This window comes from Xiphias gladius, chromosome 6 (genome assembly GCF_016859285.1).
Source record: "Xiphias gladius isolate SHS-SW01 ecotype Sanya breed wild chromosome 6, ASM1685928v1, whole genome shotgun sequence".
NCBI classification, from domain to species: Eukaryota; Metazoa; Chordata; class Actinopteri; order Istiophoriformes; family Xiphiidae; genus Xiphias; species Xiphias gladius.
The window spans coordinates 15,215,737-15,243,166 of NC_053405.1; the positions used below are offsets into that span (position 1 = coordinate 15,215,737).

Sequence of the window (27,430 nt, forward strand, 5' to 3'; positions counted from 1 at the left end):
AAAAAAACAACCTCTTTTCAGGCAATGTGTCCATGCTGTATCTTCATTGTGTTCACCAGAGTGCGAGTTTCCCATTTGTCATTCTTGATAACACTTCATAATTTGTGATACTTCATGATAATACAAAGACACATATATGCTGTTAAAGATTTGAGGTGAGAGGAAGATTTATCCTTCACTAAACCAAAACCAGGAAATTCATATCATCTGCCAAAGCTTTGCTCAGAGAGACACAGTCTCCTCGCAAAATTATTATTTCTTAAAGATTAATCAATTCAATTTATTTCAGTTTTACAAAATACTGTGACAATTTGGAGATTAAATACTTGATCAATCATAATTTACGTGGAAAGGTCTCAGTTGCAGTGTTTATCCTGTAATAACTTAAATAATGTATTACAAGCAATTGGAAAATACTATAAAGCAGCAATATCCGTATATACATATTTTGCTAGCTGTACTTAAAACGTTTACATATGATCACCTTATAAATTTGGTATGGCGAATGTATAGCAAACAGCGGCCTATTTACACATCGAGCACACATGAAGCAACACTACGATTCATGTGGAATTGTGTTTCTGGCCACAGGATGAATGTAATGTTGTCTGTCTTCTGTTTGGTGCCTAGCAGGCAGTGTACAGAGGGTTTTTCTGAACTTTTTTGTTATAGTAAAGCTGTGGAGAGAAAGACTGATTAGTGCAGCTTTAAGTATTGTTGCCTATTTCCTATTTTTTTTTTATTTGGGAGAAGGCTGCTGCAAGACATTTTCCTTACCATTAAACATGTTTAATTGACTTATGACTTTTAACTAAGTTGTAATTAATGAATTTATGAAATTCATTAATTACAACTTTATCCACTGCGCCTAACCACGCTGTGAGCAATCCTGTCATGCTTTGTACAAGCATTTTGTCCTTTCTCATAGAAAATAAAAGGAGGTATCCCTTACTTATACTTGGTTTTTTGGTTATCATTACATTGAAATTATGGAAGACAAGTTTTAAAAGACTGGAATTCCTGCTTGTAGATAAGACGCACCAAAACACGAGATCAAGTAAACAATACTCATACCTACAGTGTCTGTTTTCTGCTTTCCTAACACCGGTTTTAGTCTGGCTGCTGTGCAGCTGACTGAAAGTTCTGCTCTCTCTGACTGAGGAAATGAAGCTCAGCCCGAAATCATAATGAAATAATGAGCAGATTCACCAAACAGTACTGGCGACTCGTCTCAAGGAAAAGGCACGTTCAGGTGACCGCGCAGCAACAAGATAGAGTTAGCTGGCATCACTGGCGTTGGTTTCACACTTTGGGCTGCCATTACACTGTTGTTGATGCGCATTTCAGCAATGTCTGTCACCAAACACCGATGACACTAATCTTGCAGCTTTGACCGATGTAGCAGCCATCTACTCCACTGTTGCTGGACACGTCTCCTGAATAGGAACTCCGAAAGTTTCAATGTGTGTCAGTGAGACAGAGGAAGTCCTGTCTTCAGTTGAGGCTTCCAGGTCCTGCAGTGAGGGGGAGGTTAAATTAGAAATATATTACACAAAAATGTTTACGTAATCAAATAAAAATGCATTGTAGCACCAAAGAATACATCCATTAACCAAAGTTTCCGATACACTTAGACATTTATAGTTTACTGTATGTCGGTTGAGTAAATACAATAACAACATTGATTTTGGGAATGAAGCAAATTACTGGCTTGATTCCCTAAAATGTCTGACATTGCCTGACATTTAGCTGTATGCTACAAGTCTTTACACTTAATAATTCATTGCAACAAGTCCTCAAATGGTGATAAATTTATTCATATGTAGTGGAATTCAAACTCTTTACTGCTGTGGCACACAAAATTGTAAGGCAGATCTAGGAATCAGTTGTCACAAATGTCACATTAATAACCACGACTAACTTCATGAGACAAAGAATAAAAAAGCAAAAATATTTCTGATTACAAGGCTGAACAATTTGGTGGTTGAACTATTCTGAGTTCATGAGATTAGGGGCTTCATCAAATTCACACAACAGCAAGTATACCATGGCATCCCAGTTGAAATCCACTGCACTTATTATTTATGTTATTCAAGAGAAAAAACTTATGGTGTGGCAGCAACACAAATATGAGTTGCACATAAAACAATAAAATCTATACACGAGTTACTGGCTGAACACATTCAGAAGAACAATATAAGCTCAGAAGCTATCATAAAACACAAAAGTAAAAACACTGGCCAAATACCCAAACAGAAATATGATCTAGTTATTAAATGGTTATTTACCAATTTGTGAAGCATCTGAATATTCACCATCCCATTGGTACATACGTAATGCTGAAGCAAAAGAAACAAAAAAAAACAAAAACAAAAAAAAAACCAACAAAAAAAAAACAAAAAAAACAAAACAACAAAGAAGGTACTTTAAAGTTTTAACCACAGTTAAGAAGCACTATCATATGTCATATGTTAAGAGAAAACTTATTTAGTTTTCAAGTATTTTGAAAAGAACTCACCTGAGTGTCAGTTTGTGAAGGCGGCCTTCCTGCTGGCTGAGACCTGAGTTCTGCATTGTCTCTGCTGGGTTCATCCTGAGAATGATTCTCATTCACTTTTAAAGGTTTAGCTTCTGATTGTGATGAATATGTCCGGGCAGGTTTAGTCTTTGCTTGGGTTGTGTTAGCTGCAATGCTGCTAGCACTCGCTCCTGCTGGCTCCTCCCGTGTCTCCTGCTGGTTTTCTGAATCTGAGTCGGCAGAGAGATTCTGCTCTGCTTCCGATCTTCCTTCCTGCTGCTCAGCATCCGTCTCATCCTCATTATAGGCAGGGTCAACAGCTTGAAGTGTCTCCACAACCACCAGGGCTGGCTGTTCCCTGGGCCGCCTCCGATGAACCTGATTCCTGCGTAACCTGCCATCATCGGCTCGGTGCCTTGGGGCTTGCTGTGGTGCATCTCCTCCAGCAAAGTGATCACGGCCCTCGATCCTCTGGAGTTGAGGCTGCAGTTCTCCCAGCTCCGGAGGAGGTGGATCCCTTCGAAGGCGGCGTAGAGGTGCAGTGATACCATGCTGGAAGACTGCCTGCACGCTTCCATACATGAATACCTGTAGAATAGTCAAATAAACATTCCGGTATAGACATAGAGACATTGTCTGATTTTATTAAGTGTGTTATATATGTGTCAGTGAGAATTTATCGAGGGTCCCTACCATAATGGACAGCACGATTGTGAGGAGAACTGGGATCTGCAGGGTAACTGGCAGATCTTTGAGGAGGGCTCGAAGAAACTCACTGATACCCTGGCCAAAGTGCTTCAGCGGCTCTGTGATGAAGGTTGTGATGGTAACTGAGATCGCCTAAACAGAGAGGGATGCTTAAAATGTAGTGTATGCGCCATTGCAACACAAATACAGATATTAAAAACGAATACAGATTTTAAAATAGTAACGTTTTTTCGAGTGTTGAATGGGAACAAATTTATATGACAGTGATTAAGTCAAATGCTTTCAGTCTATTTCCTCAAGAAATGTCTAAAAGCTGGAAAATAAAGACTCTTATTACAGCAATGCAACATTTGGGTTCGTCTATGTACTCATGAGAATGAGAATTAATAGTAATTGTCATTAATGTGTCAGGTTTTTGACACACAGCAATATATAATCTGAGCAGGCACTCAAAAGACATTCCACCACACCAGCATAGTGGCCTACCTTGGTTGGAGGGACCAGCAGAATGGGGTTGACCATGAGGACTTCATAGTATCTCTTACAAGGGTCATCCTGAAGAGTCCAGGTGCCTCTGAACCACTCTGCAAGGAGTCAGTCAGAGTCGGTCTATTACAGCAGCTGAGAGTGCTCTATTGTACATCTTAGATCTAACAAAACATTTAAACCAAAAGCCATTTATGTCTGATGTAAATATGGACAGTGCAGGTGAATGGATCCATATATGGAGTGGCAGAAAGATAAACACCTGACCACAAACTCATTTTCATCGATCCAAATCAATCAATCAATCAATCAATCAATCAATGGCCCTTACAGGATGTTTTAAATAAACTTCAACATGATGCTAGTACCCGTAATGCAATAAAATCCTGAGTTCCGAAACAAAAACGGTACTTATCATAATATTTTCTACATCATCGCTGTGCGATGGACACCATGTATGTCCAAATTAGGGATTTTTAATTTGTTACACAAACTTAAAGATTAAGCATTCCTTTATAGGTTGATAATATCTCCTGATTTTTAAAAGAACACTTTATGGATTTATCACTGCACTCCTATAATATTGTCAGGCTCAGAAATGGACAGTTTAAAATTAAGACAAGGTCAAAACCTGGTATGTGGCTGGACCACCCTTTATCTGTTTGGTTCTCTCCTACGCTCTCTGTGCTCACATATACAGTAATTTAATACTGCTGAATTCCCCATAAAGCTGTTCTAATTTACATTTTTCCTGTTTCTTTTGTCAGACAACGGAACAAGTATGAAATAGTGACTGAAACGCGGCTCATTAAGACTACATGTTAACCAGCAGTCACTTCCAAGGCATTCTTCTTCCTTCGAAGCGGTTGCTCTGTACTGCTAAAATCCTGATTTTATAACCACGACATCGTCTGACAAAATCACCATACACACAAGTTAAAGACAGCGGTTTTAGAAGGCTGTAAATGTAGCGACAAAGGCGCTAAGGTGGCATTACTGCCTGTAAACGCCCTCCTGATGACACAATAGAAACTGTTTGCGCCAATTCATTTAGAAAGGACAACGACTAATGGGGAAACTTCAGCACCTAGTCACGCAGTATTAGTTTGACCAATGGCCTAACTTTATCGCGTACTCAGTCAGTCACTCAGTCACGGACATTTGTGTTAGTAGGGCTGCTGTTGATCAAAATCGATGCAGCAAAACCAGAGATATCGTCTTTTTTATTCGATGCATTCTCCCTTCTTGTCAAAACCTGGTGCCTACATTACCCACGATGCAACCCGACCACCGACAATTTGGTTGGAAGTTCGGGTTGCCTCAGTCTGCATTATAGCCCAACCAATACTCGATTTTTGATGCCTATACCGATATTGATACCTGGGGTTTAAAAAAAAATCTGATAACGACATATTGGCGGGTAGTAATCTTTTTTTTTTTTAACATAAACACAAAACACACAGATCCTTCTAAAAGAATTGTGACCAAGACCCACACTGAGTAGGACATTTACAGTTGTGAAAGCTTGTCAGAAGAATGCCTTTTCACAAAGCTGAAAATTTTGGATACATGGTTTTCACAGAACACCAAGAATATGTAATGTATGTTCAACTGGTTATCGGCTTACCTTTCAGGCTATCACTCCAGTCAATTTTCTTCACTCCAGTGCATTTCTCATTGACACTGTCCAACTTCACCATGTTGTTTTGGTGCTCAGCAAAGGCAATCTGGACAAAAAAAAGTATTGGCATTACAAACATCATATTAGTGCAAAAAAAAAAGGCACTGGATGACAGCTAAAACAAGAGCAAGGGAACTGAAAGAGCTCTTCACCTTGTAAAGATAAAACCAGTTCCACACAATACTGATGAAAAAGCAGACAGCGAACAGTCTACTAAACTGCATGAACCAGGAGACGGTTGACCAAAGCTGAGTGCAGATGATGACCATTATGACCAGAACACACAACCCCATCTGGAACACAAGCAGGGAGAGCAGAGGGTAATTCTTCTTGGATGAGTACCACGATGACTGACGGATTAAAGCAATCAGAGAAATCTGCTTAAATCTTTCATTACATGTAAGGTTTTTGGTATTTCCATCTTCAGGTTGATTTTAAAAAGTTGTGTAGTGTTCATCAGACATTATGGATCTACATTTTCTCTCTACATAAACAAGGTACTCAAGTTTGCAACACCAGCCTCAGTCTCACTTCAGACAAAGGCAAAAAAGACTTAACTGAGACTACAGTTCAATCTGAAACCTTGACAGTTTGCTTTTTCCATAGATAGCACATGATTGAAGTATCTTAAAGACTCATGGACAAAGACTTCAGATTAATTAATGGGCTCACTTTTATTACTGTGTCAAGCTCCACGCCAAAAGTGTCTTCAAAACGCCACTTCCAGGCCTCGTAGTCATGTGGTCTAAGATCCACCAGTATCTGACTGATGGCACTGTCCAGAGCCCCGGTTCTCCAGCTGTCTTCACCCTCCAGAAGTGTCTGAATCTCTGTCATGGCTTGTCTGGACAGTCTGATTTTGGCATCATAGAAGACATCTGAGGAGTCACCAGGCTGAGGAGAAAAGGGACAGGTGTGTTGTAATGCCAACGCCCTGTTTACTGCTATTTTGTGCTAACTACACCTGGGCTCTATTTAACTATTGAAGCAGAATATAGTTTGAATAAACTTAAAAAGAGCTAGTAATATCAGGGATATTACATTAAAATAGAGAGGCTTGTAGGTCACGGGATGATTACAAATACATTTAATATTATCAAAGCCACATCCAAAATCATATCATACAACATAAAATGACCACCTACCAAACCAAGTCTTTGTATTTCTTTCAGGAGCCTGCTAAGGAATCTCTTGAACACTGGATTGCATGTAGGCTGCTGTGAGATCAACTGGATCTTCTTCTTGTGCTCTTCAATCTGAAAAGAAGCAGAGTACAATATTTGTGATGCCTGATTGATTGCATCAAGGCAGTTCTGCCATATAGGGATTCAGTATCTTAATGCTTGTTTTCAAGAGGGTTTGAATTTGTACTTTCTGATTGAAGGATGTCTCTATGTCTCTATGATGTCTCCAGCAACCTATGCTCACCAATTCTGAGGTGACTTAAAGTTGCTGGTCATGTCATGCTCCGCACCAAAGGAGACTGAGATGGGTGCACATGCACGCAGTGACCAGCAGCAGTAGCTTCATGTTTTTAGTGGCTATTTGTTTATTCAGTTTTTTGAGTTTTTAAACTCAACTGTCGTAGTTACTGCATCTACCAGTAGTGACAGTGTTTGCGACCAGTCTGATTGAGCTGACTGAAACTCCACAAAAAAGGTTTGAACAGCATCCTGTAGCCCAATCCACTACATCAACAATCACACTTTTAGTTTAGAGGTGCATAATGTCTCCTGACAACTTGCAAATGCACAAACAAAAACATTTTTGAACCATCATTACTGCCTAAGGCAGCCATGACAGATGATTTAACACTTTTGTAAACTAATACCTCCTAAGGCCTTCTTTTGAAGAAACTGAATTAAACTCTACGATTAATATTTTGTCCAGGCACACAGAACACGATGAAATCGTCTAGTATGAAACAAACCAAGCCATCACAAGCTGTAATTTGCACATTTCCTGAACTCAATGAAAAACAAGCTCAACTGGTTTCACACAGAGATAGAAAACCTTTAAGTCAACATGGTACAAATATCTACCTATGAAATAAAACCACTGAATAAAATATTACAGTTACTGAAAATTACAAAAGTTTGCAATTTTCAAAAAATGATTAAATGATGAAGGAATTATATAAGATTTTTAAATGTTTATATATATGCAATGAATCTTAGCACTTTCCCGTATAAAAGTTTAGAGGAATTAAAAATAAACCTTCTTGGGAAAACACACAGTCAAAATATCTTCAACTCCTAAGCTATATTTAGCAACATCTGTGGCACTCAATTTTTTATGCAGGACCAAATAATTTCTATATGTGATAGAACTATATTAATTCTACAAACAATCAAAATTGGAAAACCAGTGGAGATATTAATATTTAAAAATTAAAATACTCTGTTCAGGTAAAAAAAAAAAAAAAAAAAAAATTCTAATTAATTTGATTACTGTAAAACATTCAGCCACAATCATTTACATGAATACATGTTGCAAATTATCCTTTGGGTTTCTTGCATGTTCAGTACAAAATTCATACCAAACCAATTGAAAAATTAGTAGTTGGCTATGGTAAGAATACCCATAAGAAGAATGGTAAAAATTATTAAATTTAGCTCTGAGGGCCAACTTAAAAAAATCAGCACTTAAAAAGTATTTGGAGTAAATCTATTGGATTTTGCAAGGTCGCATGGAAGTTTTCAGATGTTTTTTTTTTTTTTTTCTTTCCTTCGAGAAAATCCATGACATGAAATGGGGAAAGTTCTGAATCCTGGGTGACCCAAGTGCGTTATGTGTGGGTTGTCTCATGACAAAATAAAACCAAACGGAACCACCAACCTGTCTCTGCAGCTCCACTACGTGACTGCTACACAACTCGAGCTCGGCCTGGCTAGAGTCCTCAGTGTGCTCTCTTCTTTTGGTTGCCACGTTGTGATATATCGCTGGCTGCAGGGCATAAATACACACATGCTAACTGTCAAAATAGAATGGCTACAGAGTATTCAGGGCAATACCAGTGTTGGCAAATGTAACTAGAGTCAGTGTAGACATTCAACATCACCCTGACCCCAGTGGGCTTCTTCATCGTTTTGGTGCTTGCATCGTAGTTGATCATGTCATAAGGGTCGACCCAGTCTTCGCCCACCTGCTGCCCCATGGCAGCCAGTGGCAGGCTGAACACCAGGGCAATGAGGAGCATCCTTTCAGACAGACGAGGGTACTTTCCCAACTAACCGCCCGGTTTTTAGTAAGCTAGCTGGAGTGGAGGTGGAGGCTTACCTCAGGGGAAGTAAGGCAGGTGCGGGAAGCTAACTAAACTTTAGCTACAGCTACGTTAAATCAACGTTAAATCCCAGTGAATGCGCATAACCCATAATATCAGACCCACCGCTTCAAACTTAGCTTTGTAAATACTATTTGTTGTAATATAAACTTAGGCTCTAACTGTTTTTTAAAAAATGAAAACACCAAAAAAAACATAATCATAACGAGTACAAGACCCGTTTTACGGGACAACCCTTTGACTCATAACGTAACCTACGTACGTCGCAAAGGCTAACGGGAAACGTAGTTAGACACGAGAGTCTCGGTTTAGCGAAATTTAACCGTTATCTACTCCAGTTTCACTCTGGAAGAATTAAAGCGTGATTTATTGTGGACTATGTTCTTAATGTCAAACATTTAATGATGTGGAAGAATACATATGCTTTATTTAGGCAAAACTAATACCACAATACCACATGAGGTAAAAGTACAAAAGAATTATAAACAAAATGTACTTAGAATATCAAAAATAAAAGAGTAGTAAAAGTAGTAAATAAGGAAAAAAGAAGTATTAAAGTACGAAAGAGGAATGAACCCTGCCAGTGTTAAATTATTACTACATTAACTGATTGTTATTGCTGATATATTACAGTGTAACCATGTACTTGATATATTTTTTAAAAAGGGTTTTCTGCGGAGTTATTTGATCTATGTATTATAATTTATAATCTTATCACGTGTAGTATGTAAAATCTTAATCCACGAAGTAACTACTAAGTGTAGCTGTCAAATACATATAGTGAAATAATAAAGGAATAAAAAGAAGCAATGAAAATGCAGTACAAATACCTACACACAGTACAAATACCTAAATATTGTACTTAATGAAACAGTTGGTGTTACTGGTGTTAGGTGTGCACACCTCATCACAGTGAACTGACGGTGCAAAAAGGACAGTGCTTATCAGAAAAGGAAATTGAAGTCACAGCTGGTTAAACAGTGAGCTTCACTGGCAAGGAGTCATGACAAATGGATGCAGATCAAAAGACACAAAAAAGTATTATAAAACATTATTGGCACCCCTGAATTTTAAGTACAGAATTCCACAAACAAAACTTCCACAAGCAAAACTTGCATAATAGTGAAAAAATACAAACACAAAATATACCCCAGACACAGTTATTGGCAACATTCACTAATATTAGGTTGCAGAACCTTCGGCAACAGTGACAGTTTCTTGTAGCCATCTAGAACTTCTTGCACCTGTCTGCCGGTATTGTCTGCCACTCTTTCACCGCTATGTGTTCAAGCTCTTTTAAGTTTGCAGAAGTCCTTTTTGCCATGGCAGATTTCAGCTCTCTCAAAAGCATTTCAATTGGATTTAGGTCAGGGCTCATTGCTGGCCAGTTTATAACAGTCTGTCTTTTCCTTTTCAGCCATTCTTTTGTGCTGCTGGATTTCTGCTTTGGGTCGTTTTCCTGCTGAAAGACCCAAGACATTCGCCTCAAAACTACTTTTCTGACACTGGGAAACACATTTCGCTCTAAAAGGCCTTGATAATCTTCTGATTTCATCATTTTCATCAACCTCTTCAGACTGCTCCAGGTTAGCCTGAAGCCCTTTAGAGGTCTTGTGTGTTTTTTTCACAATCCTCATTAACTTTCACAGACTTCTCTCATTGAGTTTCTTCTTAGCACCGCCTCCTGGAAGTGTCTTAACAGTTTAACAACTGTGACACTTCTCGATATTACAAACTGTTGAAACAGGGATGTCAAGAGCTTTGGCGATTGCCTCGTAGCCTGTGGAATTGTTACGTTTTTTTGATAATAGCATTTCTGATGCTCTCGTCTTCTCCATTGTGAAAAAGAAACTAGAAACAATCGGCTCTTTTATGCCGTAAAAACCATCATTTATTGGTTAATTCAGGTCAAGAGAACATTGAAAATTAAGCGCAGGTAAGTCATTTTGTGATTTTGTTTGAGGAACTAATTTATATTCTCCAAAAGGGTGCCAATAATTGTTTCAAGCATACATTTTATGTCTATTTTTCATTTCAATATATGAAATTTAAATTTTTGTTGTTCAGTAACTTCAGACATTTTATTAAATATTCTGATTATACGAAATTGGTTTATTTGCATTTATTTCTGAAGATATTCCAAATTCTGAGGTAAAATTTCAGGGGTGCCAATAATTTCAACTAGGACTGTAAGAAACCACGATGCACTGGGATCAAGACTACAAAACATAGCTTCTGTATGTATTGCACAAATGAAAAATGACAAAAGTGTCAAGATGAAAGAATGTTTGCATGTTGACCTTTGTGCAGTTACATGGGATTTACTGATAAATTATTTTAAAAGGTGGAAATTTTACCTCCCACAGGTCTTAAATAAAAAAAATCTACCATTGATTTGGCTGCAAACATAAAATCCTGCTACGTCAGGACACTGAAAACAGGTCACATTTGGTGTATACTTGATCACAAGCCTGGGAGTTCCTGGTACTTCACGGTCCATTCTCTCTACCTGATATAAAATCAATACAACTTGTGTACAGCCCGTTTCATTTGAGTCACAATGACCAGCCCAAATCATTGCATAAATTAAATGTGAATTATACTGAAATAACAACTTCGACAAAGCTTATATCGCAAAGATGTGTTTTTAATATTTACAAAATTCCATGAACATTTATTTATTGTTTGTGTGTTAAACTTGATTTACAGTTCGGCTCTTCTGAGAAACCACTCAATTCGAGGGGCTCCAGGAAAATAACTTACATCTTCAAAAAGACGTAAACAGAACACCAGCACTGTAATACCCCCAGATCATAGCTGAATTGTCCAGGGGTTTAAGGAACCTCAGCAAAGGCTAAAAAGAGGGCGTTAAAGTCAATGACCAAAGTTCATTTTGGCCTCTGTCCATGATACAGGAGCCCAAATGAGCCCGGGCAATGTTTAATAGTTAGATAGAGCAGTAGGACTACGAGAACCATTTGGATTCAAATTTACTTCCCTTTTCGTCCTTTACCACTCTTCACTTTGCCACCGTTTGATGGTCTTCCTTTGCCTTTGCCACCTTTTCCTTTGCCCCCTTTAGCATGTTGTTCTTTCCTCTGCATTCCCCGCATGTCTTTCTTCATGCGACTGTCCACCACTTTGAAGACTCCCTTGACGCCGGGCGGCCGCCTCACCTTCCTGCCGGCTCCCTTTTTGGTCACAACATACGTTACTTCTCTCTTCTCCTTCCCCAGGGCTGCTTTCTTGTAGATACTGACAGAATGAGGAAAAGACAAGACAATATAAGTGAAATTTTATTACTCCTGAAGTCATAGTTATAGGGAGTAAAAATTTCCTTTTGAGGTGCGACTCCAACCCTATAGGTGTGACGTCATACCTCTTCAGCTGAGCCATCTTTTCCCTCTCAGAGATGTCCACTGTGTTGACAACTGCCTCTGCTTTCTTCTTAGCCTGCTCCATCTTTTTCAGCATCTAGAAAAGTCACAAGGAAACAGATGAATTAAGATCTGGGTCTAAAGGTCAAATACTTTGACCACTGCCTGGTTTCCAAGTTGCTTAAACTAAAAGGTTTTGAGTGTTTTTGTGCACCTTAATACAGATCTAGCCGCTACAATGATTTCAATAATAATCCAGTTTCATATCTGATCATCTTTTGGCATCTTCAACCTCTTTTCAATCATCTGTAATCAACATTGTGGTTTTTTTTCCCTCAACCTACCCTCCTCTTCTTCCTGGCCTTGGCCTCAGCAACTCGTTTGATTGGTCGGGCGTCGATCTCCTTCCATTTTTGTTTGTACTCCTCCACCATCTCTTTGGTGACTGGCACTGGCTTCTTCCGGTGTTTACGTTCATCATCGAGGAACCACTCAGGTACCTCCCAGGATTCCTCAGAGCTAGCAAACCTGCAGGAGCATAACAATCAGTTTGCTGCACAGGTACACACAATACTGTGTATGTACCGATATATTCTTTTTTTCTTTTACTTTTTAGATAACTAGACTTTAATCTAGTATTTAGTATTTTTACCAGCTGATGTGGGTTCACAAACCTATCTCTGTAGACGACAACAAGTGTAATACATATAATCATGTGATTATGTTAACACTGTGGTGTTGATACATGTGGCACCTGGTCACAGATTTTTTTTTTTTTTTTTTTTTTAAATAAATAAATCGGGGAAATTTTTTTTTAAGTCTGTTAGTATTCTACATTTTTCTTAATGTCGTCCCTCATCCCCAGGTCGAATTGGTCCTATACAATATAACTCATTTTCAATAATTTCACATTTGGTGCACTGGCAAGTATTACTAGTAGCAAGATGTTTATGTAGGAATGACTCATAAAAAACTACAATGCCTATTTTTCAATCATAACAAAGGAAAATGTCACCCAGTGCAACCAGTGTGACTCAGTGATGTGTTTTGTATATTTCTACATGTTTTATGCACATTTTTTTGACAACAATGAAGACCTATGGCACAGAAGAATAAGATATAACAGAGTTTCGATATAGCGGTAATACTTTTCATTGAAATCAATTTGTTGTTAGTTTCTTGTCTTTTTGTGGGATTTGTTGACAGTAAGAAAAATATTCATATCACCATCCTTATACTTTACGTAAGCTTTGTGAGATAATTTGAATTATTGGAAGGTAGGCACAAACGCAAGCACACGCGAGCACACGCGCGCGCACACACACACCTATGGAAGGAGCTGTCCACCAGGTCCCTGGCTCTCTTCTTAGATGTAGCGATCTGGCAGCCGAGGGCCAGGCCTTCTGCATCCAGGATCCTGGCTTTTTTACCTGAGGAGCACAAAACATACGCACATCCACAAAGTTACACACAACGTAACGTTGAAGCACTCTCACAGGTTCATTCTCCCCTTTGTTACTCGTGTATCTCAGTTGTAGGTTGACGTATGGAAATGTATTAATATGGTTAAAAAAAAAAAAAGAAAAGAAAAAAGAAAGCTTCATACTGTGACTAACTGTGTTTGAGACGTCTGGTTTTATCTACAGTTTCCAGAACAGTAAAAATAACTGCATATGCACCCTACTAATGTTAGAGTTTGACCACCTCACTGTTGATGATGTTCTGAATGAGCCAGCTAAATATCTGAAATCTACAGTAAGCGTTTCTCATTACTCACTGGTGCTTTCTACAGGAACAACCTGGAAGTCATCATCATCGGCCTCTCCTGACATCCCTCCAGCCCCCCTGGCCTGCTTCATCGTGGTAATCTCTCTGGAAAAAGGAGCAAAGTTTTGAGTTATTTATTTGTATATTTTTTTCCACTTGTGACTTTAAGCATTTATTTACGTCAATTATTTGAACAGATAAAAAGTATACAACAGCGAGTTTGAACAACATGGAAATTAAGCTCATTCATTCTAAATGAATTTCCCTTCCATCCGTTATATACTGTCTCGGGGGAAAAAAAAAAGAAAAAAAAAAAAACCAGAATAGACCGCCACAGTAAATGAGGGTTTACTTTTCATCATCGCTGCTGTCATCGGAGTCGCTGTCACTCCCCTCCTTAGCTTCCTGTGAAGGTCCTGCCTTTTCCTCCTCTGGCTGAGCAGCTTCCTCCTCTTCTTCCTCAGCTTTCCTCTTTTTGCCTTTCCCTATAAAAAGATCCAAAACAGTGATTATTTTGAAAGTCCCAGTTTTAGGAGAGCTACTATCTTTGTAGAAGTGAGGCAGTTTGTGTTGTGCTATGATTTTTGGGTCAGGGCTTTGAATTGTGGAAATGTGTTTTAGAAAAAAGACATTTAAATTATTTACAATGAAATGTGAATAAATTAATGACAAACGGGAGATTGTTACCTGTCATTTTTTTCTGGAGCCACTCGGTCTGTTGGAGCTCGCTCTCTGCGTCTCCTTCCAGGTTGATCTCAGAGAAGATGCCCTGCAGAGCAAAAGGGCGGCAGGTCAGAGATCACGCAGAAACCAACTCATTTGATGGTGTAAAGCCATGAGGGAGATCAATAATGATGTGAAGGAAGACGCAGGTGACCAATCATAGTGTAACATCACACCGTGGAACTGTTAACATGCCACTGACGACAGCAAAACAACACCCGAGCTGTATATGTCTTATTATGGGAGCACACATAGACAAACCTTGCTGAACCACAGATTGGACTCTCGTTCTTTCTTCTCATCCTTTCCCTCCAGCTCCACCAGCAGGCCACTCTCCTGACCTTCATCCTCCTCCTCTTCCTCCTCAGCAAATTGTACTCTGGAAAATACATACACAAATGAGCAGATGATCAAAAACTAAATTAGAGAATGATTCATTATTGAGGGCATAACCCTTGTCTTTCTGTGGAAGTAGGACATTGTTTCCAAAACATGGCAGGAGCAGAGATTCGAATAGTGATCTGACTTGTTTCATGAAGTGTTCACTTATTTATAACATCAGTCTAGTTGGTTGAAATTCAATCTTTGCTTTAAATTTAAGGGCTGACTTTAAAACACTTGGAGCAAGTTATTTACAGATGAAAACGGATGAATAACAATTCTGGGAGTCAGGTCACATTTATCTATAAAATGTAGTACTTTTGAAACTTGAGAGCGTTAGTTTAATCAACGGTCAGAAAATTTAAAAAATGAAATGAAAAGTCATTTGCTACTGACTGAACATATTTGGATAAGTTAGACTTGTACAAAGTGCAATTTACTGAAGCCAGTATTGCTGTGTTATTGTCAAATCATTCTTCAAAGCTATGGACAATCATAATGTCTTAAGTGTGAAGAGTGGGACTAACTTTCCATTAAAGACTCAATGAAGACGCAACAATCATCTCACCAGTGCCTGAGATGTCACACCCACAGACCAAAAAACGCGGGGCTGTTCTGAACTGAACAGCTACTTACTTCTTCTTTGGTGCTTTCTTCTCAAGCGCTTTCTGTCTCTGCTCCACCTCTTCCAGGTCGTCTTCATCTAAATCAGAAGCCAGGGACATTTCATCCGCCTCGTCCTCCTCTTCCTCAGACAGGTGAATGTCATCTTCTCCATCTACCAGAGCGTCTGCTGCCTGCATGTCCCCTTTGGATATATCAGACAGCACCTGACGGAGAGAGGTTAACACCAAAGGATCATCCAGTTGGCATTTGTGAAATGTTCACCTGCTTTGTAAGTTTAGTAGTAGTTCACAAAGTCTGCTCAAAGGTCAGGAGAGTTTTTAGAACTCCGGAGTATTTACCTCTGAAGTTTGTTGAATTTGGGTTGGGGACAAAATGAGGATTACAACTCTAATGGCAAGACTTTGGAAAAAAATGTGACTGAAAAAAATGTTCCTCTTCCAGGTCAACTGAAGTGTGGTTCATCAAAAAATACGTCAACAAGTCTTTGGAGTTACAGAGACTGCGTCTTGTGGGAAGTCTGTTACCTTTTGCTTCTTGATGGTGGTGAGGGAGAACAGGGATGAGTCATTTGTGTCGGCGATGGAGACGCCAGGCAGGTCCATCTTCAGCTCCACTCTCTCCCTCTGCTTCCTTCGCTCCTTCAGCAGCTTCCTCTTCTTCCTGATGGAGCATAACAGGTATTCAATCTCTGTCCCTCCAAGGAATTGTATAATAAGTAAGTGATAATTTCATATTTTTCACTAAATTCACATCAAGGGCAACGGCATCACTTTGCCTATGGTTGTTCAATCGGCAATAACAGTACCTTACTACCTGGTCTGTGGGGTCTGTTACAATTTAGAACTGTTGATTAGAAACTACAATGATACTCTTCAGTATGATGATGTAGAAGTACCCAGACACATTCATGACAAAATAGAAGAAGAAAAATGAAATCTTCTTTGGAATTTAATAGGCAGTATAACTCATCAACTGAACAAGCCACACATTAGCTGCAGAAAATGATGGAAAATAAAAGTCCTGAGTAAAAAGAGAAAAAGAGTTTGCTGTACCGTTTGAGCTCAGCAACCTCTTCAGCTTTCAGCTCTGCCAGTTTCCTCTCCATTTCTTCCTCCTCATTTTCCTCTCCTTCCTCCTCTTCCTTCTTCTTGTATGGCTGTTTCTCTGAATTACTCTCATCTTCATCAGAACTTAAGCTAAAAACAAAGCAGAGAAGATTGCTGATCTGCTGTGGCACATCCTAGCAAAGACATAACAACATTTCAGTGGCTTTTTGTAAATGTGCTGTAAAGAGTTACCTGATCTCCTGGTCAAGCTGTTTGGCCTCCTCCTTCAGCTTCTTGGACAGGTATCTCCTCAGCTTGGACCTCCAGTTCAGCAGCAGGCTGCAGATGTGAGGATGGAGGAAACAAGAGGTACATGCACATGCATGACAGAGTCACTAATTCTTATCTGCATTATTTAAAAAAACAAACAAACAAAAAAAACCCAGCAGTGAAAAACTGCCAACCTCTACAGGGTATTTTCTTCTTGACGTGCTCAAAATTTTGTTTTTTAACTGTTCTTCTAACCTCAGCAGTGACAGACATACAAAGGGGCTTACCGGAGCTCTTTACGGCCCAAGACCTTGATGTCACGACAACACTCCTTTATCTCAATGCTGGTGGCTGGATGAGACTCCAGGTCTGGGTTGTCAAAGGTGATCTGAATGAGGAAGACAGAGTGAGAATGGCAACAAAGGAAAGCTTTTCCTTAGGTTGATTTTTGTCTCTTCGCTGAATAATGCGAGTCAGCTTACACTGCATACTTTTGACAAATTATTCTACACTCAAGGACTTGAGGTGTTTCCAAGGCATTAAAACACATTTTGATTCCCTCCTTAGCAGATAACTAAACCCTCTTTATGACAGCGGAGAAACTCAGTCCACTGAGGAAGGCTAGAAAATGTGGCTGAAAGCTGCAGAAACACAGAGAAAGTGGACCTTGTGCCAGGATGCGTCCCATACAGCTACAGTTTATATTTACAGGACTGTTTATGAATTGACACAAAATGTGCAGACTTCCAGCCTCAGTCTTCAACAGATTAGTGAAGTAGTACAGATATCTCACCGCACTGGCTTTGCCCAGGAAGTCCACAGGGTTGTCGGCTTTGAGGAAGGTGGTCACTGTAAAACTGTGGTAGAGTGTCAGATCACCATCTGTGTATCCCTCCGCCTTGAACAGAAGAAGAGCTGCTCGGTCAGTAATGGATGTATTTTGGAATCAAAAGCAGACTGTTTGTGGGTGAGAACCATCACACCACATCAACACCAGAGCAAATTATGTGCAGACAGCTATTCAGGTAATTACAGGAAATCATGGGAAAGTCAAGTTTGGCATTCTTCTTGTGATTGAACTGTTTACTTGAAATGATCTGTTGCACAGTATGTAGTGTACATGCCTTTGGCTTCTTTACAGGAATCAGCTCCCTCACAGTTTTGGCCTGCACCTCCACTTCTTTGAACGCATGTTTGGGGTCAAAGAACTTACTGTCAATTTTATCCGGGGCAACAAAGCCTGGTAAGGAAAAAAAACAAATTGGGTTTAGATGGGATCTTCAGAAGTGACTAAGAAAATATATTAAAATCAGGTCATCATAGACTGCCACTGACCCTGACAGATGACAAAGATCTCAGCAGACTCGTTCCTAGATGCCTGCGGCTTGGTGGCCTGCACCTTCTTGAAGAACTGCTGGAAGATCCAGAGCAGTGGCTGGTAGTCTTTCGAGCGGAAGACCTTTGTGACGAAAGTGCCACCTTTGGTCAGAAACTCACAAGCCAATTTCAGAGCCATGAGGGTCAGATGAGCTGGTGGTGAAGAGGGGAACAGAGGGAGATTTTGGCGCCGTTAGGTTCAAATACCATCCATCATGATAGGTGGGTTTGCCTTTTATAAACTACTCAGGGATCGAGATAAGAAAATTTCATTTTCCTTCCAACATGCTAATGTTGTACTACGATGTAATTTTATTTAAACTTAGCTAAACTTTTGCTGTAGCTGTACTTACCTTGTGAGAAGGCATCATGTTGCCAGTTGGCTCCCACATTCGGGGCTCCATCATTTAACACCACATCGACCTTCCAAGTCTGCAGCTCCTTTCGTAAAGCCTGCATATGGGACAGACAGTATCTCGCTTAACAAATTCATGTTAAGAACCATTATATAGTCTGTGCTTTTAGAGAAATCTGATCTTTGGAAAACAGTGCAGCTTTCAGGTAAAAAATAAAACCCTATTTGTCCATGTCTTTTTATTCTATTACTTGTATTAAATTGGTCACTCTGTGAATATCACTGTATGCAGCACTGGAGCCAAGACACCGATTTCTGTTTTCTTTCAGTGATCTGCTGAACTCTGCAGCAGCTGTCTCACCTGTCTGCATTTCTCAGTGGTGATGTCTTCTTGCAGTGTCACCACATTGGGGATGGGCCTGATGGGCACCAGGTCAACACCTGACAGAAGGAAACTATTTTTTAAACACTTTCACTTGCATTATCCCAGTCACTGTCCTTGATTCTAATTGGGGTCTAATTGGGTTTTTCTGGCTAAAACTATTCGTTTATTAACTGATAAATCCACAGATAGTTAATTTTCCACTATTCTCATATTCAATACAAAAAGGAAGAGATTAGGATAGATGTGATGATACAAAATTAATCAATTTAGAGCCATAGTAGTGAATGAGAATTATTATTAGGTTTGGAAAACTAAACCAAGACAAAATGAGAACACTGGACTCACCAATAATGAGACTGGAAACAGGCATAAACTTGGACGCTACTTGTAACCTGCAAGGAGAATTTTAATCATTAGTGTCTTTAACACGTACTCATGTTTCAAACACATATCACTCATTTGCTTCTCTAGGCAGTGCACACAAATACACTGAATTGACAGTTTATTAGGTACATCTAGCTAAAACTAAATACAGTCTAACACAACAGTCCTACAATAAAGCATCCCTTCATGAAGGTAAAAATAGTCAGTGTGTGTTGAAACTATTATAGGGGGGTAATGATTCAGCTGTATGACAATTGTGGAGGCTGTAGTTCGTGGTGCTGTTGAACTGCATTGCATTATACAGTGAGGTGTTTTATGTTATTCAACCTATCCTCACTGATATAAATGAGATGGCCAAAATAATACCTTCATGAAGGTAGGATTTACTGTAAAACTGTAACGTTAGACTTCATTAGTTTTATCTAGGTGTACCAAATAAGCTGTCAATTGAGTGGATATAAAAACTCTATGTTCTGGGTGTAGTTTAAAATGGGTGCCAAGTGCCATTTTGCATAATGTCATTATCAAACAAAGTCTATTCCCGCTTCTATTATGTATCATTATTGGTAGGCTCTTGTTAAAAGACATGTATAACTGCAGCAAAATGCAGAGGGAAATCTGAGTGTTTCAAGTGACAGCCCTAAATTAATACTGAAGAAGGGTTGAACCACCATGTTTTATAGAATAACTATTTTCTTTATGCCTATACATTTTCGACAGGATTGAATGAACACAAAGTAAGCTCTGTGCCACTGGCCAGGGTCCCCGAACTGGGTTTAATCACTGTCCCTCTACAGAATAACCTCTGCTTTAAGCCCTCGAAAGAGCTGTCCACTGATACCAAGTATCTGATCATATGTTGACAGGCAGCTCACCATCCACCCGGAGCAGCACACAGGTCGACCAGAGCTCTGGCTTTCTGCAGAAACTGAAATTTGCGGTTGAGCTGGATGAGTTTGAAGGAGGAACGAGAGCGATAGCCTGAAAAAGACGAGACAGGTTTAAGCGAGTTAACTAGCAAGCCTGCTAAAGCTAATATCTACCCCAATGCATGTCATCTTTTCTGAGAGTTGTACAATACCTGTTTCTTTAGCAAGGTGGTAAAATTTATCTTTTCTCGTCTTTCCGACTTTCAGTTTCTTCCCCATATTTGTCTGTGTGGTTTTACACTGGACTCTAACACAAAAATATCACACTTCGTCCGGACTTAGAGCAACCAAACCAAGTCCATGAAAACAACACGTGTTTCTGCCTTCTTGCGGATGTTCGTGGTCAGGCTGCGAGAGTTCTTCTTCTTTTTCTTCTTCTTCTTCTTCTTCTTCTTCTGATTTGCCTCCGTCGACCACAGGACGCTGCCGCCACCTGCTGTCTGCAAGCCCGACTAAAATTAAATTAAATTAGATTTAATTTAAAAAAAATAATCAGCAACCATTCTGATAAGCGATTAATCAGTTCAATCATTCAGTTACCAATTATTATTATTATTCTGTTTTACATTTGAAAAATTAACGTAGTTTTACATTTCTCTTTCGTATCTGAGGTTTTATTATGGAGTCAAGAGAAATGACAGAACCATTGTTAGTGAGTGTAGTTTAACTTAAATAATATTATACTTTAATTAATTTAACTCAATTTAATTTAAAATTATTTAACTCCATTTAATTTTATTGAGTAAATGTATGTAATTTAATTGAGTAAATATAATGTAATTCAATTAATTTAACTCAATTGAATTTTAGTCAATTTAATTTAGCGTAACAAATTTGAATTAATCTAATTTAATTGATTGAATATTATTTTATTTTATTAATTTAACTCAATTTGATTCCATTGAACAAATTTAGTAGAGTAAATTCAATTTTTTTTATGGTTTGATTTTACAGGTAAACCAAACCGTGCAATCTTGGTGTTGTTTAAAAGGCCTCATTAAGAAATAGGTTCCTCCAAAATTTTGCTCCCATAGCTGCTTCCTAGATGGAGCAGTTACTCGGATAGACCCACAGACAAACATAAACATGCATAAACTGCTCTCCAATTCTACTAGTAGGATTAGTTTTTGTTCTTTTAGTATGTGATATTATTGCATCACAGGGTCCTCTTCAATTGGACCAATAAAGACCACTGAAACCATATGGTGTAAACTATAGGAGGCAAGTTACTGAACAAGTAACACACTGGTTGGCATTTTAATTGATATTTTATTTCTTTTTTTTTATCACAGCCGCATGAAGGTTGGGAGACAACACCCTTCAGAGAATAACACAGCTGTCAGAAAGGCCTGTTTCTGGATCGCGTGTTGATCAGACCCAGGACAGAGAAGGCACTGGCTGCTGCCGTCACCAAACTGATAGCCCCAATGGCCCGTGTAGCCTGTGGAGACAAAGAGGAGCAGCGGAAGTGGACTAATTTAGGGTTACTATGAAGGAACGGCAGATATCAGAACAAATTAACACACAATAATAGCGCCGGATTTTATTGCATATCCATGCTACAGCATAATTCACAATTAATCAACTCATAAACAGATGTGCATATCAAAAATGTGTCTGTGAGGAGGCAGACACCACAACAAACCAACACATGCCTCTATTACAGGACAAAGACTTGGCTTATGTTCAGTATGTTGCAAGTGTTTGTAACATACTGAACATAAGAAAGCAAAGATTTTTTTGAGAGATTTATATAGATATTTCAATACTTTTCCCCCATAAAACTGGTCACGATTGGAAACCGTTGAACCTTTAATTAATTCAAAGCTACTACAGCTGCTTTGCTCCATTAAGATTGAAAGTAGGAAAACTATACCCACGTTAGCCACATTTCAAGGCCATGGGATTGGTTGTTTCACACTCAAAACATAGATTTTGGGTTGAATTTCCGTTAATGTCTACCCAGACCATAACTTCAACCACTCCAAATCTTTGCCTAAATCGAACCAGCCAAACTTATTTAAGAATGTAGACAGGCCTAGTGATTGTATCCAGATGAGTTACAGTTCATCTGACTAAAAATGGATAGATCCCAGTCCAAGTAAGAGGAAGGAAAACACTTTATTGTGTTTTTGATTGAAGTGTGCCTTTATGTTTAAACACACAACTTCCTGTAGATCAGAAAGTGACCATACCTGTCACCAGAACCAAATGTTATTTGGGAAACAGAGACAATATTCATGTTTTCAGTTTAGGGGATTGGTACGCTCCTCTCAATTGCATCCGACTTTGTTATTTGACTTGTGACAAAACAGGTTAATTTCCACAATAAAATACTGACCAGTGTTCAGGCAAACAGAGCAACGACTCAATGGCAGAATTCACATGTCTACGTAAAAACAGATGCAGACTCCAGAAAGTAACGGGCCAAGTGGCAAAAAAAAGTTGTAAAATTTACTTTATGGTAAGATTTACTTACTAAATTCTGTGTTAAATGTCCTGTTTTGTTCTAAAATGTACTTCACATGTAAAACTGCTGACATTAAGGATCCACAAACCCAAAACAAACAGAGAGACCTGCTCGGACACGCCTTCCCCGTAGCGCAGAAGGGTAACAAAGTGCTCGCAGTTGCTCCCCAGCAGGTCGTAAGACACCTCCTGGCCAATGAGGACTTGCGCTCGCTGGATGATTTCATAGACAGGCAGGGGTGTGTGGTTGTGGTCGTACTTGTTGTTGACACGGTACGAGTCACTTCCAACCACCTCCTTCAGCAGCTGCATTCGCACCACTGCCTTCCTGCTGAAGACGGACTTCACACTGGACATGGCGGCTGCCTGGCTCTCATCTGGAGAGGAAGAGAAGAGCTTCAGTGGGACAAGATCAACCCAGTTTTTTTCCTACAGAGTGTGAAAAAAAAGGTATAATTTATGACCAAAAGTGAATATTTTAGGATCTTAAATAAAATAAAGGCAGTTAATGTGGGGGAACCATCACAAACGCGTTTTGGATCCTGGCCTAATAGACGAGCCCTACTGTTCCCACTAAATGCCAAATAAAGTAACTTAAAAGAAGGGACAAGAGTACGTTTATCATTTCTCTTGACAGATACAGATTAGAAACTAGATGTATCCTTTCTCGAACACCTTTGTATATGGCCTTTAAAGTCTAAATGAAACATGCTAAATGTTATACCAAGGAAATGGGGGAAACTATGCCGGAACCACTTGAAGATGAGTTCCACTATACAAAACACCCTTGCAAAAAAAGGCACACTTTCAACACAAAGCTGAATTTAACTGATTCTTAGAAGCTGATTTTCCTCCTAGTCAAATAGGGATAACTGTGAGCAGCCATGCCTGCCCACTTTAACTACAATCTAAAACATAACTGTGTTTAAAGGGGGAATTGCAAGAACACTGATCATTTACATTTTACCTTAACTGTAACATTTGAATTAAAAATAAGGAGACTTTAGTGCCCCTGACTGGCTAGTCAAATTTGTCAGGATGGCTGGATAAAGGTAAGTTTCATGTCCATTAAAGTTATACTGAAAAGATTTTTTTTTTTTTTTTTTAAATTCAGTTTGTATTGGAGGCCCCTACTGACCAACAGGAGTTAAGTTGATGATGTAACCGTCTCCTAAGTAGAGAGCCCAGTGCTGATAGGCTGGTCTGAAGATCTCAATGAGGTCACCCGGCTGGGGGTCACCACAGGGGTCAGGAAGGTCAGGGTCATTAGAGGCCATCTATGCCGAGAGCGACAGAGACACAGTTGTGTACTTAGTTTCACGTATGAATTGTTTTCATGAAAGGTACACAGAAAAAAAATTGTATAGAAAAATTGGCAATTTGGAAACATTAAAAGTTACACTTTTTCAAAATCAAAATGATTTCAAACTATATTCAGGAAAAATTTGATGGAGGCTTGAAAACTTTTAAATTAAGAAATAATAAATTACGAAATTCAAATCCTGCTTTTCTTCCAAGCCCTTGTAAACCCTATACCTGCTGCATTACAAGTCAAAATTATATAAATGTTACAATATAGGGAAACTATAGCTGTAAATAGATTCTTGAAATGACCACTGACTCAGAGATGTGTCCCTCTTTGGAGGTCAACAGGGTCATTCACACTCCATCATTAAAAATCCACATTCACCCGTCATAAGAACACACACTGTCAAAGTACAAGTCATCCGAACAGCCTTTCCGTCAACTCACGGTAGAGTTTCGTTGTTGTTTATCCATCCCACATCATGCTTCCACAAATTCTGAAAAGAAAAGAAAACACAGATAGAGTGTTTTCATGTCATCAGCTGAAACAAAACCGCTTTTAACCCACTGGCAGACCAGTGAACGTGAATCTCAGGTCTGAGAAATTATATATACATATTTATTTATTTATTTTTCTTACTTAGTTTGTGGTAGGAAAAGATTCAAAAGGCAAAATAACTAAATTCCCAGAGAAAGAGAATGCTAGATAGGATTTTACACAATGTGAAGGTCACCCATACATACACACACAGACAATACACTCATAAGCTGTTGTGTCACCTATGCTGCCACAATAGCACCAACACAATGGGGAAGCTGACAGAAAAATAGTTTGAGCCCAGGTGGTTTCACATAGAAAAAAATCCCTTGTAAAACGGTGGATTTAGATCAAAATTCGCTTCCACAGTTTTTATTACTGATTTTATTTGATGAATTGCCATAAATCATCCAACATAACAGTTAAAGTTAAATGATTAAAACTTAAAGACTTTCTTTCAGTTCCACAGAGACAACAGTTTCGTTTGGATCAAAATTACACTTGGATGGGGTGAAATCTATATCTGCCCGGGAGAGCAATTAGTATATCCCTCTCATCATTAATGTAAGATGCTGAAGCCACGCTGCCGAAAAAAGAAAGACGCCTATTATTTTACTGAACCAAAACTCCATTAGCATCGGTGGGGTGTCACTAACGTGAAAACATACATTTTAACTCAATTATATGGATCTGGGAAATAATTTTACCATACTAAAAATTAAAACACACTGTTACCCTATATATAAAACATTCTATATGTAGAAATACCATATGAAACATGCAGATAAAGTATCATTGACACCTTTAAAGTCTTTTGTTGTAAATTTTATAGCCGCAATCTAGTGATTTTACTGAAGCTGAGAACTGGATTCATGTCAGCAACTGCAACAGAGCATATGCAAACAGGAGTAATACTTACTCAAACACCAGCAGCTTTTTCTTCCTCACCATTTTAGTTCTCCATCATAAATCCGCAAAGTATCATAAAAAAATCCAGCCAAGAAAAGAGAAAGAGAACAAGATCAATTCCAAGTTTCTGGGGTGACAAGCGGTTTAAAATATCCCAAAGCCAAACAGAGGCTGGAGGTCCTGGTGGAGGCGTTTCAGTATCTGCTGCTCTGACCGATGTCGGTTTGCCAAAGTTGCGACGGTCACACACACATTTACACACAGAGAAGCATTTCCTCTCTGGCATTGTCCCATTCACAGGCTGCTCTTCTGAATAACAGTTATTGTGGGCTTGCAAAGGCAACACATTCGTGACTCCTTTCATTTACATGCTGTCTGATCTCTGTCCGTAGAGAGGTTACATTAGTGTAGCAGCATTCATGAGGTTTGCAAAGCTCTACAAATGGTAAACATAAATCTCTCTAATGTAGCTTTGTAAAGGTGTCTTGCACAATGCTTACTGTCCACGTCGTACACCACCTTCCACCCAGTGCGAGCTAGGATAGGCTCCAGTCTCCTGAGACATTGCACAGGATGAACAGGTATGGATAATGGATGGATAGGTGGAGAGTACTGTAGTGTGGTTGGACCAGGGTACCAGCTGGCCTGAAAAAAACAGATACCAGGCTAAGAGTATTTTAATGGAGTGTTTTGGACCTTTTCCAAGTGAAAAAAATGCTGACACAAAATTAAATTTACTGGGGTTACCCAGGGGCTTGTCGGGGACCTTTGTCGTATTTTATCCTCCATCTCTCTTCCCTCATTTCCTGTCCGTTCGTTACGTCTCCTGTCTAATAAAGGCAAAAGTGCCCTAATGAATACTCTAAAATTCATAAAGCCATACTCGCAGTCTCCTCAAAGAGTATATCAAGACAACAGTGCATTTGAGACGAATGAAATTAGAACTTAAAATAGTAACTGTAGCTTGTGCAACAGTTTATGCCCCCCACTAAATCAGTACTTAGTAACCCCCCTTGCCAACTTTTAAGTATGCAAAGATGCAAATGTCTGCAGTCAGTCAAGAAAGTGAAACTGAAAAGAGACCGGCTTCCACAACAGGTCAATGACCCAAAGCAGTCTTCAAAATCCAACATGAGCTACTTCCAGAAGCACAAGCGTAAGCTTTTGGAACGGCCCTCACAGTCCCCTGACCTGAACATCGTGGAAAATCTGCGAATCAATCTTAAATGACGCCGTGTGTATAAGACTGCCTAAAATATCCCTGAACTTCAAGTGATCTGCAAGGAAGAACTGGTGGAAATTGAATAAAGATTAGGAAGACTCTATACTGGCTACAAAAAAGTGTTTCCAAGCTTTGATATCTATCAGAGGACTGAAAGTTAGATGTTATATATTTCAATTCTGAAACTGTTTTTCATGCTTTTCATGCAATAAACCCGTCTTGTGTATGATCAGTTATACCCTTGGAATTATAATCTGGATTTGTGTCTCAGGCACAATTGAGGAGATGGCAGGGGTTGGATGCATTCTTTGCTCAGTGATTGGCTGGTACCCTCCAATTTATTCGCCACTTGTCTCCGCCCCCCCCTCCGTCCTATTCAAAGATTGTCACCGTTTCAAGTTGACTACAGTTATCGTGAACAGAACAGGAAGTGTCTTTCAAAGTAAAATGAAAAAGACTTGGTGGCGTCAGGACTTTTAAAAAGTCGTCAAAAGACTCTTCTATATTGACCACAATGTGGGGTCAATATAGCACCAGTAAACTGGATCAAAACACCACTTTGTTTTAGGTGATTTTCTACCCATGGATACAGGGTAAAGTTAACCCATTATTGCCTAGGCCTTATACTGAGCCAACACTGGGTCAATTTTAACCCAGTGATTTTTACCATGATAAAAAAAACGAAATCAA

The 27,430-nt window shown here is 39.1% G+C and overlaps 3 protein-coding genes across 4 annotated transcripts; all 3 read right to left on the reverse strand.

Moving 5' to 3' along the window:
• Window positions 1-731: 731 nt before the first annotated feature.
• On the reverse strand, window positions 732-8,948 carry clcc1 (chloride channel CLIC-like 1). Of its 2 annotated transcripts, XM_040128041.1 has the most exons (11): window positions 8,461-8,948; window positions 8,232-8,339; window positions 6,539-6,649; window positions 6,066-6,287; window positions 5,546-5,686; window positions 5,340-5,439; window positions 3,713-3,810; window positions 3,212-3,358; window positions 2,519-3,106; window positions 2,289-2,339; window positions 732-1,514 (listed from the first exon to the last, which is right to left on the reverse strand). In XM_040128041.1, exons 1-11 carry the CDS (start codon window positions 8,590-8,592, stop codon window positions 1,410-1,412), a joined length of 1,803 nt encoding a protein of 600 aa, XP_039983975.1. In that variant the 5' UTR covers window positions 8,593-8,948; the 3' UTR covers window positions 732-1,409. The 2 variants fall into 2 exon arrangements, with proteins under 2 accessions (XP_039983975.1, XP_039983976.1); XM_040128042.1 differs by lacking the exon at window positions 2,289-2,339.
• Window positions 8,949-11,296: 2,348 nt separating this feature from the next.
• Window positions 11,297-20,688, reverse strand: ftsj3 (FtsJ RNA 2'-O-methyltransferase 3). The gene is made up of 21 exons (XM_040129706.1): window positions 20,450-20,688; window positions 20,244-20,349; window positions 19,330-19,376; window positions 18,961-19,040; window positions 18,598-18,697; window positions 18,203-18,397; window positions 17,992-18,107; window positions 17,661-17,765; window positions 17,155-17,255; window positions 16,850-16,936; window positions 16,604-16,747; window positions 16,076-16,211; window positions 15,561-15,754; window positions 14,805-14,922; window positions 14,508-14,589; window positions 14,173-14,305; window positions 13,831-13,925; window positions 13,381-13,483; window positions 12,398-12,581; window positions 12,056-12,150; window positions 11,297-11,931 (listed from the first exon to the last, which is right to left on the reverse strand). Exons 1-21 carry the CDS (start codon window positions 20,514-20,516, stop codon window positions 11,667-11,669), a joined length of 2,553 nt encoding a protein of 850 aa, XP_039985640.1. The 5' UTR covers window positions 20,517-20,688; the 3' UTR covers window positions 11,297-11,666.
• A 948-nt stretch (window positions 20,689-21,636) lies between these two features.
• Window positions 21,637-25,701, reverse strand: plaat1 (phospholipase A and acyltransferase 1). Its single transcript, XM_040129299.1, has 5 exons — window positions 25,529-25,701; window positions 24,519-24,568; window positions 23,905-24,043; window positions 22,875-23,143; window positions 21,637-21,738 (listed from the first exon to the last, which is right to left on the reverse strand). The coding sequence occupies exons 2-5, from the start codon at window positions 24,543-24,545 to the stop codon at window positions 21,637-21,639; spliced, it is 537 nt and encodes a 178-aa protein (XP_039985233.1). The 5' UTR covers window positions 24,546-24,568; window positions 25,529-25,701.
• Window positions 25,702-27,430: the final 1,729 nt, after the last annotated feature.

What these genes read in the sequence shown, in the direction of transcription:
- clcc1 (XM_040128041.1), bottom strand. Translation starts at nt 8,592, where the DNA reads ATGCTCCTCATTGCCCTGGTGTTCAGCCTGCCACTGGCTGCCATGGGG. An exon ending in CGATGAAGAAGCCCACTGGG is followed by an intron (nt 8,340 to 8,460) that starts GTCAGGGTGATG and finishes TATGCCCTGCAG; the next exon opens with CCAGCGATATATCACAACGT. An exon ending in TTCAGATGCTTCACAAATTG is followed by an intron (nt 1,515 to 2,288) that starts GTAAATAACCAT and finishes CCCTCACTGCAG; the next exon opens with GACCTGGAAGCCTCAACTGA.
- ftsj3 (XM_040129706.1), bottom strand. Translation starts at nt 20,516, where the DNA reads ATGGGGAAGAAACTGAAAGTCGGAAAGACGAGAAAAGATAAATTTTAC. An exon ending in TGTGCTGCTCCGGGTGGATG is followed by an intron (nt 19,377 to 20,243) that starts GTGAGCTGCCTG and finishes TTCTCCTTGCAG; the next exon opens with GTTACAAGTAGCGTCCAAGT. An exon ending in CCACTGAGAAATGCAGACAG is followed by an intron (nt 18,698 to 18,960) that starts GTGAGACAGCTG and finishes TCCCATATGCAG; the next exon opens with GCTTTACGAAAGGAGCTGCA.
- plaat1 (XM_040129299.1), bottom strand. Translation starts at nt 24,545, where the DNA reads ATGGATAAACAACAACGAAACTCTACC. An exon ending in AACAACAACGAAACTCTACC is followed by an intron (nt 24,044 to 24,518) that starts GTGAGTTGACGG and finishes CTCTCGGCATAG; the next exon opens with ATGGCCTCTAATGACCCTGA. An exon ending in CATCAACTTAACTCCTGTTG is followed by an intron (nt 23,144 to 23,904) that starts GTCAGTAGGGGC and finishes CTTCCTCTCCAG; the next exon opens with ATGAGAGCCAGGCAGCCGCC.